This window comes from Cyprinodon variegatus, unplaced genomic scaffold (assembly GCF_000732505.1).
Source record: "Cyprinodon variegatus isolate N-32 unplaced genomic scaffold, C_variegatus-1.0 Scaffold43, whole genome shotgun sequence".
In the NCBI taxonomy this organism is placed as follows: Eukaryota; Metazoa; Chordata; class Actinopteri; order Cyprinodontiformes; family Cyprinodontidae; genus Cyprinodon; species Cyprinodon variegatus.
Genome location: NW_015150496.1, coordinates 154,230 through 165,336, shown reverse-complemented (window position 1 = coordinate 165,336; position 11,107 = coordinate 154,230). Strand labels below are relative to the sequence as shown.

The 11,107-nt window shown below is 38.3% G+C and overlaps 2 protein-coding genes across 4 annotated transcripts in view; both read left to right on the top strand.

The window, feature by feature from the left end:
• The window catches only part of LOC107081870 (smoothelin-like protein 2), a 17,010-nt gene extending 12,488 nt beyond the window's left edge, over positions 1 to 4,522 (top strand). For all 3 annotated transcript variants that reach the window (XM_015370213.1, XM_015370212.1, XM_015370211.1), the window contains 2 exons: positions 758 to 909; positions 3,507 to 4,522. In XM_015370213.1, coding sequence (XP_015225699.1) covers positions 758 to 909; positions 3,507 to 3,633 — 279 coding nt within the window. In that variant the 3' untranslated portion in view covers positions 3,634 to 4,522. The remainder of the gene's footprint in view (positions 1 to 757; positions 910 to 3,506) is intronic.
• Positions 4,523 to 6,848: 2,326 nt separating this feature from the next.
• Positions 6,849 to 11,107, top strand: part of LOC107081852 (adapter molecule crk-like) — a 10,773-nt gene continuing 6,514 nt past the window's right edge. The window contains exon 1 of the mRNA XM_015370179.1: positions 6,849 to 7,355. Within this exon, the coding sequence (XP_015225665.1) occupies positions 7,136 to 7,355 (220 nt within the window). The 5' untranslated portion in view covers positions 6,849 to 7,135. The remainder of the gene's footprint in view (positions 7,356 to 11,107) is intronic.

Sequence of the window (11,107 nt, the reverse complement as noted above, 5' to 3'; positions counted from 1 at the left end):
GCGTTTCCAGCGCCAGTGGGATAAAGCAGATCCTTCTGGAGTGGTGCCGCTCCAAAACCATTGGTTATAAGGTCTGATTGAACCCTTTATAGGGCTTTCAGGGAAAATCTAAATTTCAAGCCAATGCTGTTAATGGAATCCAGGACAAGACCTTGTTACCTTTGTAACATTCAAAAAATATGAATATTTTGATGGCCAAAATGAATGTCCTTGTAATAACAAGAAATGCCAACTTGCTTAAATATATAAAGAAAAATAACAAAAGTGCTTCCATAAGAAATTCATGAAAAACACTCTGAGTTCAACATAACCTTAGAGGCATTAATGCTGATACTGGCATTTACATTTTTTAGTTTATTAACCTAAATATATACTTGTTAACTAGGCTTCTTTTCAGTTAGCTTTTTACCTTTTTTTCTCTCGGCTTGTTAACTTTTTTTCATTTTAATTTACATTAGGTTATATATCATTCAAAGGCTCATCTCATCTAATTGGTCAAATGCCAAAATAAGATGTACAGCAGTATCTTTGCTGAATGGTTGGATATAGATCTTGTGCTACTAGACCTCACTGAGGGACAGGGGTGGACTCCAATTGTAAGGGGTATGCAAGTGATCAGAAATGGTAACTTGCTCTATAAATTCTTAACATAATCTGGTCTCACAGTTTTTCCTTCAGCTGAAGGGGAATGGAGGAAAACAAACCAGTGCATTAATAAACATTTCACTGAAACCACTTCCTGTTATTTGGCTTTTAGAACATAGACATCCAGAACTTCTCGTCCAGCTGGAGTGACGGCATGGCCTTCTGCGCTCTGGTCCACTCTTTCTTCCCGCTGGAGTTTGAATACAATGCTCTGAATCCGGCGAACCGTAAACAGAACCTGGAGCTGGCCTTCACTACAGCAGAGTAAGTGAAGCAAGCTGGACAAAAACCTCTAAACACAGCCGAAAACTGCTAGGAACTTTATTCTATCCAAAGGTATGAGTCTGTATCATGGACGTTATTTTTTTTGGGGTGGGGCACATCCCATGTACTTTTTCAAACATCTTTTTTTTGTCCCCTGCACGTTTTACTGTCCAAAAACAATATATATTATTATTACAAAAACTACAGCACAGCACTAGGACCAAGCAGAAACCTAAATTTCGTCCATGGTCTGTATGCATGGTTCTAAATATTGTCTTTTGGTGAGCTGTCTGCAAGGACAAGCGGACAAAGTCAACGAATAAATGGAGATAATTAATAAATGCCCAAACCCTGTTAGGTTCCTCCCTACACAAATCCCTCATCCTCCCTGAAAAGGTCCGATCACTGGGTCTTTTCACCAAAAATAACCCAAAACTGCTCCTTTAACAGCTTAGATGAGGTTATCTAAATGGAAAGATAAACTGAAAACTCAGCATCATTAATTCTCATAATGAAAAATAAATTATTTTCAAAGGTTGTTCCTATTTAAGCGTTTGATCCTTTAAGGTCTCCTATAGGTTGAAAAAAACCCTGATCTCTGCTTGCTTTTTGCTCCATCTAGTGTTCAGGGTGCCCCGATCCTTCCAAATGTTTTATTATTTTATTTAACTCCAAATGAAATATCTACTATTTCCATGGCAAGCTATACCAAACTGCAATAGCATTCATCCTTTTTTTTTTTTGTTAAAAGCTTCACTAAAAACATAAATTGTTATTATCGACTCCTAGCAATGGAGGTCCTGATCCAACACTGATATTGGATATTCTTTAAATAATACATTTTTATTTTATTCATTTGTACATTAATTCCAATGTTTAAGTTTAAATGTTATATAACCCAGTATTGTAAGTGTTCTCTTAAGTACTGTTGGCTCTGTTTCTCTTTTCTAAGAAATAAAGAACAAAAGTATGTATGATTCTTGCTGATGATACTCAATACTGCAATTAATTTGCAGGATTTTTCAGCATGTTTTATTATCGGGACATCCTGACTAAGAGTAAAAAGGATGTTTTAAGTTAGAGGAGTTATCTAATCAAACAGGATCGTTTTACCACTCATTACACAAGTGTGACCTCCTTTATGAAATGTGCAAGGGTCTAAAAAACATTAGCAGTTGTTAAAACCTAATCTCAATCTACCTGAAGTCGATTATTCTGCAGAGATAAAAGTTTTTCCCACGAGGTAAACATCTTAGACAGCTGCCAATCTTTTAGGACAGTTAGAAAATGCTGAAATAATATGGCTGTTTGAAGAGCTGAAGGAAAGGGCCTATTTTCATTTTAAAAAAAGAAAAAAACAAGATGGCAGCAGTTAGGTAAAGATATAGTGGAGGATTTTCTTGAATTTTTAAAAAGACCCACCCTCTCCAATTAAAAAAAACAAACCTGCACAACCCCTGTACGCGCTCCCGAGAGGAAACGCCTATTAAATGCATGCAAGAGCGTGCACAAGCCCATCTCTCCTCGTGCACGCTCTGTTTAAAAGATTGCATGGCTCTTACAAGCTTACTTTCCAGAAGAAGATATACAGTTTTATCCACTATGTCAGACTCACCAACGTTAAGTGAAAATGAGGACGAGCATGTAGGATGGCCTTACGTAAACATATCACCAAAATGATTGACAATTAGGAGGACCCATTATTTTGGTGATCCACCCGGAAAAATAACATCCTCCAATATACCTTTAACAAAAGCTATGTGTGGATGATGGAGAAGACTTCTAACAATGTCCTGTGGGCAGATGAGACTGGAGCAAGCACTGCCTATCAGCAAAAACACCTTATATCAGCTTTAATCCTCAGTGGTGGCTTGGTGAGGACATGGGCTTCTTTTTCAACCACAGATCATAGACACCTGAGTAGACCAATAACTCCTCCGCCTACCAAAGTATCTTAAGCTGGGTATACTCCCGCAGCAGTGTGTTGCAGTGAGCATGTCGGAGATACGACGCAGATATTTTTGATTTATGCCCGATAATGAAGCGTGGTCTGCCCTATGTCAACGCCACAACGCAAGAGGGACAATCACGAACTAGCAGTGGGTCTAGATACGGCCGAGGCGGTGAGAAAGTGGGGGCAAGTTTGTGCGACAACAGAGGGGCATGAGGGCTAAAAAGAGCGGGGATCCAGGTGGGAAAAGGGTCCCAGAGTTTTCACGCACCTCACTTTTCTAGCTGGTCCTTCTCCACGAGTTGTTTTTCACAATGGCGATCATAAAACAAACAAACAAAACTAGCCGGTTAAGGTACGCATTGTGTATAGTGGATGTAGATATGACCAATCAGAGGCCTCCTGTCTGTGGCACTGTCTGCGGTCACCTATAATTTGGGAGGGGTACAGCAGAGTGTCTATGACACAAACCAGACGACCTGGTTTCTGAGCATAAACCCGCCTTTAGGTTCCATTAATAACTCTAGACGAACTCTCTTGGTGAACACCATGAAATCTAGCCGATGAAATATTCCTTAAAGTTATAGCACCAGAACATTTTCCTAATTTTGTATGTGAATTATTGACCAATGTCTTTATGTTTCAGGGAGCAGGCCGACTGCCTGCGGCTGATCGAAGTGGACGACATGCTGGAGATGGGGGACAAACCGGACCCCATGTGTGTTTTCACCTACGTCCAATCCCTCTACAATCACCTGAAGAAGTTTGAATAGCTCTGCATCAGAGTAGTTTACAGAATCTACATGTTGTTTTATACTGAGTGTGTTTATCAGTCGATTGCTTTTTGTTGTTTTTTTTTTAGACGTGTGGTTTTAGAAAATAAGAATTGATTCTTTCTGACATGTTGATGTCCGCGGACAGGAGAGACCATCAGGAGCCAGACTGGACGAAGCTAAAGCAGTTTCATTGCATGACACTAACCTTACACGTATGTTTGCACTACGTATGTTTACACTGTTAAACTCTGACACTACGGGGAACCTGACCTAATAGGAACCACAGCAAGCACAGAGACACGGTTTTTCAATGTTAATACTGTTTTGGGTGGAGGTGTTGTTCACATGGAAAAGGTTCAATAAATGGGGGATCTAACTCCATGAAAGAATGGATGTCGCCATCTGCTGGTGGAATGAAAGAAGAGCAAATGCTGCTCATCTGAAGTAATATTAAATTACTTCATTGATTTAATGAACTCTGGAGGTTTTTCACCAAGTCATGAATGTTTTAATTGTTAGCAATGTTCCTAACTGATCTGAAAAAGCTTGGAGCCTGAATTACGTATTTTACCTGTTAAGAAAGTAGGAGCTTTTGTTTTTATATTTCCCAACGTCTAAATGAGTCCTTCCTTCCTTCCTTCCTTCCTTCCTTCCTTCCTTCCTTCCTTCCTTCCTTCCTTCCTTCCTTCCTTCCTTCCTTCCTTCCATGTGCTTTGTTTATTTAAGAATTAATTTAAAGAAATGGGAACTGTGGGATTAGGGCTGTGGAAAAGTCTGGAACTTTTACATGAAACATGTAGGAACCCTGGGTAACCAACTACATATTAGGATTTTAATCCCAGTAAGATTTATGTACTTTACAATGATATCACATAAAAAAAAATTAAACACAAAATCATGATTATTTTGTCTTTATTGAACTTTAACTGGTTGTGTTGTCATGATCACTTTAACTTTCTACTCGGAGAACAACAGAAAAGAAAAACAAAAGCTGGGCAATCTGATGAATGGAAACAAAACTTAATACTGTGACTAAAATAGCTCATATTTACATTTCATTTGAAATATTTATGTTAAACATTATCCTTTCTTTTTTATCAGAACATATATCTTATGACAAAGCCATACTGACAAAGGCTCATATACATGATTAAGAACTTTTTTTTTCAAGGTAATTTGTTGGGATTTTGTCTTTGTTTAACCCTCTTTGGGTCCAGATCAACAAATATGTCATAGAACACTTCGTGAAAACACAACCTTTCTGAATCCAGTTTAGGGGATGTTTGTATCCATAGGTCCAAACGGGTCCTTTGATCAATGAAAACTTTCACCTCAGCCGGATTGGACCAGTTCTTCCCTACCGTAGAGAACATTACGTTTTAACACTGGAAAAAAATCTAAATCTAGAGAAGTCATTTTTTCTTAAAATAAGGACATTTGTTCTTGGATTGAGGAGGTAAAAGAGACATCTTGCCAGTGAAACGAGACAATTTACATTTAAAATAAGAAATCACAATTGCATTGTCTCACTTAATTTAGGAATTTTAACCTATTTCTAGATCGTTTTTTCAGTGCAATTGTATTACAAGGAATTAATTCATTCCTGATTGCATTTGATTTGCACACAGATCTTTTAAGGTGGTTCAAATTCTGATATCAGTATAGATAAGTATAATTCCTCCTGCAGTAACATATATGAAACCTTAATTTTTCAAATTGTATAAATGTTCCATTGTATATCAGGTTATTACAACATAGATAACCTTTAAAAGTTGTATGTAAAATATTTTACATATCTGTAATAACATTATAGGTTATAGTAAAAACATGACACTTATATTAAACAATTGTTTTGTCACTTGAATCAGTTTTTTCTGCTTTGGAGCTCAAGGCTTCCATACATTTGTATAATAAATTCCTGATCATCAATTTAATCCAGTTATTTTGATTATTGTAAATCATCTCCTGGAAAAGGGAACTGTTATAAAGTATCAAATGGCCCTGTCAGTTATTGTAACACTACGGAAGAAGATTAGGGCCACTGAAAAAATTTAAAAAGTTTTATTTCTGTATAATTTGAGGAAAAAGTCAGAATTTTGACTTTAATCTCAGAATACTGACTTTAATCTCAGAATTCCAACTTTTTTTCTCATATTACACTGAAATAAAGGTAAAGTTAACTTTCTTTTTCCTCAGAATTTTATCTCAGAATTCTGACTGAATTCTGATAGCTAACAAACATGTTAGTATCAAGCTGTAGCCATGTCTGTTTTAGAGACTAATCTAGCTCTCCTGTTTTAATCACCTTCTGCTCTTCCATTCATGAAATAGCATCACCAGGGACCCCTCGGGTACGTAAAAAGTTGGCTAATTGCATCATTTTTCACCAATGTGTTACTGGCCCTCCCAAACAACTCACATCTTTGTCAGTGAAGCAGAGTGTCCTTCATGGTGCCCATCTACATTAAGATCCACAAATCTGAGATTAAATTCAGAATTCTGAGAAAAAAGTCAGAATTCTGAGATTAAAGTCGGAATTCTAAGAAACAAAGTCTGAATTTTGAGAAAAAAAGTCAGAATTCTTAGATTAAACTCTTCATTCTGAGATTAAAGTCATAATTCTAAGAAAAAAGTCAGAATTCTGAGATTAAAGTCAGAATTCTAAGAAACAAGGTCTGAATTTTGAGAAAAAAAGTCAGAATTCTGAGATTAAACTCTTCATTCTGAGATTAAAGTCATAATTCTAAGAAAAAAGTCAGAATTCTGAGATTAAACTCTTCATTCTGAGATTAAAGTCATAATTCTAAGAAAAAAGTCAGAATTCTGAGATTAAAGTCAGAATTCTAAGAAACAAAGTCTGAATTTTGAGAAAAAAAAGTCAGAATTCTGAGATTAAACTCTTCATTCTGAGATTAAAGTCAGAATTCTAAGAAAAAAAATCAGAATTGTGAGATTAAAGTTAGAATTCTAAGAAAAAGTCAGAAATCTGAGAAAAAAGTCAGAATGTTGACTTTTTTCCGCATATTAAACTAAAATAATATTTAAAAATCAGTTAACTTTTTTTTTTCTCCCAGTGGCCCTAATCCTCTTCCGTATAAAACGCATGCTCACGCCGCGTGAAAGTATAGCTAGCCCAAGAACCTGTATCTTGCAGTATTCCCATATTTTAAGCGGGTCCGTGAACGCAGCGTTTCCCGTTGACCGAGCATCCCTTTCCGGTAGATGAGGTCAACTTTTCCCTAGATCCGCCATTTCAGTCCCGAAGGCGGTTGTCGCTCGTAAGTTTAGATCAGTTCTGCGTTACAGCAAGCAGTTAGCAGCGGTTCTGGTTGCTTTCGCGGCTTTTTAAAACGAAACAGAACTTCGCTGTTCAAAATCTCCAAGTCGTGATTTTTTGTTGCGTTTGTTTCCCCGCCGCGGTGTTGGGAAACCGAAGTTTTTGTATGAGTTGTGAGAGAAGGCGGGCCTGGCCTGAAGCCTCGGACCGGACTCCGCTGCAATGGCCGGTCATTTTGATACTGAGGATCGTGCTAGTTGGTACTGGGGCCGCCTGAGCCGCCAAGAAGCGGTCTCCCTTCTACAGGGACAGAGACACGGAGTCTTCCTGGTTCGGGACTCGATCACCATTCCTGGAGACTATGTCCTCTCCGTTTCCGAGAACTCCAAAGTTTCTCACTACATTATCAACAACCTGAGTAACAACAGGCAGTCTGGCTCAGGTAAGGCTTATTATTCTTCATCCAGGTGTGTTTGAACAGTATTGGTTTAAGGTGAGAGCCCTGGTAGGGAGGGAGGGGTCCATAGAAACCTGAAGGTTGTGATGTCACTGCTGGGACATGACTGGACAGATTGGCGTTTCAGGAATGTCTCTGATCCATCCTCTTCATGCTGTTTTAGTTTTCTCCACCCAAAGCAAATCAGCTCTCTGAGGTTCAGGTATCAGCACAGTGGCGGTCCTAGACCAAATGTTCCAGGGGCCAGGGGGGGCCAGCATGTTTTCTATGGGGGCACAGAAAACATAAAGCAAAGGATTCAAATATATTAAAGGTGCTGTAGGAGATTTTGGAAAAACGGTTCCAGCAAGTTGTATTTTTGAACATACACAACCATGCCTCTCCCTTCAGACAACCCCTCGAAACCACGCCTTCAGAACACATGAACGCCATCATGATGCAGTGATGCAGAGCGCTACGTTCACTCCTCTGAAACAGTTTATTAACGCCTTAATTAACTTAAAACGCCAAAATCTGCTAGCCTGATAAACCAGATTAAATGTGTAATTTAGGCTACGTTCACACTGCAGCCTGAAGTGACCCAAATCCGATTTTTTTTTGGCCCATATGCAACCTGGATCTGATCTTTTCATCGCAGTTTGAACAACAGAGATCTGATTTTTCCCAATGCGACCCAGGCCACTTGGCTCTGTGGTCCTGAATCCGACACAAGTCCGATCTTTTCAAATGCGACCTGTGTCTGAACGGCCAGGTCGTATTCATCCGACCTGAACGCCATTAGTAACCGACATAGGTGACCATTCTGCTTCTTGCTACACAGAAGCAGCAAGAAAAGCAACAACCATGGCGGTGGATGTGATGCAGAGCAGTATTTATGTTTAACCATCTTGAAAGATTGAGGTTTTGAGGTTTCGAAAGCTCGCTAGATGTGCTCCAGCACTACATCAATGTTTACTTCCGTAAACACTGAGCTTGCGTCCTCTTCTGCGCATGTGGGACGCTTAAGCTGTATCAATGCAGTTTACACAGGAGATCACATACAAGTCGCGTTTATTTGGAATTGTGAAAGGCAACAGAAAAAAAATTGGAATTGAGCATCATGTCCTGCGGTGTGAACGTAGCCTTAATCTGGCCAAGATGAATGAGACGTCGGAAGATTGTTGATGAGAACAACCCGTTGTTTTTCAAACCATCTCTCTGCCTAATGGCCAACGCTCGGACCAATGAGCGCAACTGACTGTGATGTAGTTAGCGCTAACACTACCCGATCCGTCCTGGACGCACAATCCGTTCCGCGCATGCACAAACAGATACGACAGACTGTAATTATGGTACTAAAACTTATTATTTCTATCCTTAACTCACTACAATACTAATACACATCTGTAAAAATGTTTGATGACTTTTGTGAGACAATTTTTATCCTTTTTACATTTTCTTCGTTAAACTGCTTCTCTGACATCATCATCATCATGCTCAGAGAAGTCCGGCGATATATGATTAAACCATATTTATCTGCATTTTAGTTGTTTCTTTCTGTAGATTACGCACTATATTCCATAAGGTTAAAACGAAACGAAAACATAAAACTCCAAAAAACTAGATTTATGTTTAAATCCAAAGCCGAAAAAGTTAGCCACCGGAAGTAGCGTAGGATCCCATTTCCGGTGCAGATCGGGCAGAGACGAGTGATAAGAGAGGATTTTAAGGCATTTATTTTCTGAAGAAATACATTATTAACCTTTAACACATTCTATTTTAGTACGGTTACTATTTTTGTGGAGGGAAAACGTCATTTAGGTGTTTTTAACAAAATAAAACCGAGGATGACCCGGATGTATATCTGGAGGCGCAAATGAGTTGATGGTGCATTCGCAGAACGGATCGTGCTTCCGGGACGAATCGGGTAGTGACAAGCTGGTAGCTCCGCCCAGCACGCATCAGACCCACTTTTTCCACCGCGCAGCCAGAGCAGCAAAGATGCTTCAGGCGCGAATTAGAACTAAACTTGTACAAGCGTGAAAAATGAAGGAGCACGTGTGTTTTTGCTGCTCTTTCTGCTAGCAAAAAAGCAACAAAAAAAATGTATCCATATAAATATCTAAAAGATCAAATAAAGCTATTATTTGGAATACATTCATAATTTAGGAATTTTACATATTTTCAACTTAATTTCAGTAAAAATTACGGTTTGCCATAAAATCTGAATTAGAACTCAAGAAAAACTGATAAATTCAGCTGTAAAAATTAGTTGTTTTTTTTTTCACTTGTTTTGAAAAAAACATTTAACAGATAAAAACTAGGATCCTATCTCAAAACCACTGAAGCTCTCCCCTTTTTGTTTTTAATTAATTAGTAAAATAGATTTTTTTTTTTTTAAAGAAAAAAAATGAAATAGATCCAAAGGGTCTATCAGTAACTATTTCTAGTCCAGCACATATAATCATTAGAATTTCTTTTAATATTCTGTCTTCAGCACAGGGGCCATAACAGGGGGCCAGGACATGACCTACAGGGGCACTAGCCCCCATTAGCCTCTGTCTAGAACCGCCCATGTATCACCAGATCCCTCTTTTCCTCCCCAAGCAGCCAGATCCAGCTAAAAGCGACTCCTTAGCAGCGGCTCTACTGGATCTCATTGTGCTTTTCTCCGGTTCTTATACCTTATTGTTGCACAAACCTACGGAAGCCTGGAGATGCACAAATACGTACAAATCCAATCAATCAATTACAATGTTCTTGCTGAGTTTACTTATTTGCAGTCCTTTATTTCTTTTGACTACCATACAGCATACAGCTAATAAAAGAAAGATTAGGAAATTACATCAGAGCAATAAAAATACATTTGTATACCAAAATGTGGGCTTAAATGTATACTTGAAAACAAATAATCAAGTTTATCCAACATGAATGAGTTTGTATCTAAAGGCAATAACAAATAAAAAAGGTTGATTACATACCTAATACTGTACCTGCATACTGAAGCAGGTTGTTTCATTTTGTTTCAAGGGTCTTTTCAGAATAACAAATATTTTAGAAATGCTTTCAAATGAGCCCTCTTTTTTTTATTTCGTGAGGCTGAACTTTGTAAGAACATGAAGAGATTGTTGGGAATTGAAATGTCAGCAGAATATTTTTTAATTTGAAGTTAAAGGTATAGTGGAAGATGTTCTTTTTGTGGGTGGATCATCAAAATAAGTGGTCCTAATAATCGTCAATCATTCTGGTGATATGTTTACATAAGGCAGTCCTACCGTACGTGCTCGACCCCATTTTCACTCACCGGTGGTGAGTCTGACATAGTGGAAAAATTGCAAATCTTCTTTTGGAAAGTAAGCTTGTATGAGCGACGCAAACAGCAACTTTTAAACAGAGCGTGCACCAGGAGAAACGGGCTTGTGCACGCTCTCACACGCGTTTAATAGGCGTTCCCTCTCAGGAGCTAATACAGGGATGTGCATTTTTTTTTTTAATGGAGAGGGTGGTTTTTTTTTTTTTAAAATCGCAAAAATCTTCCACTATACCTTTAAAAAAACCTAACCTAGTTTCTTGCAACTATTTAACTAACCCCTACTGTAGGTAGGGGTAAGTATTGGCAGAGGTGTTGCGATACAATATGTGTCCCGATAATTGGGTCACAATGTGATATTGTAATATTACTATATATTAGGGATGCACGATATTGGGAATTTGGCCGATATCCGATATGCCGATATTTTAAAACTCATGAAGCCGAT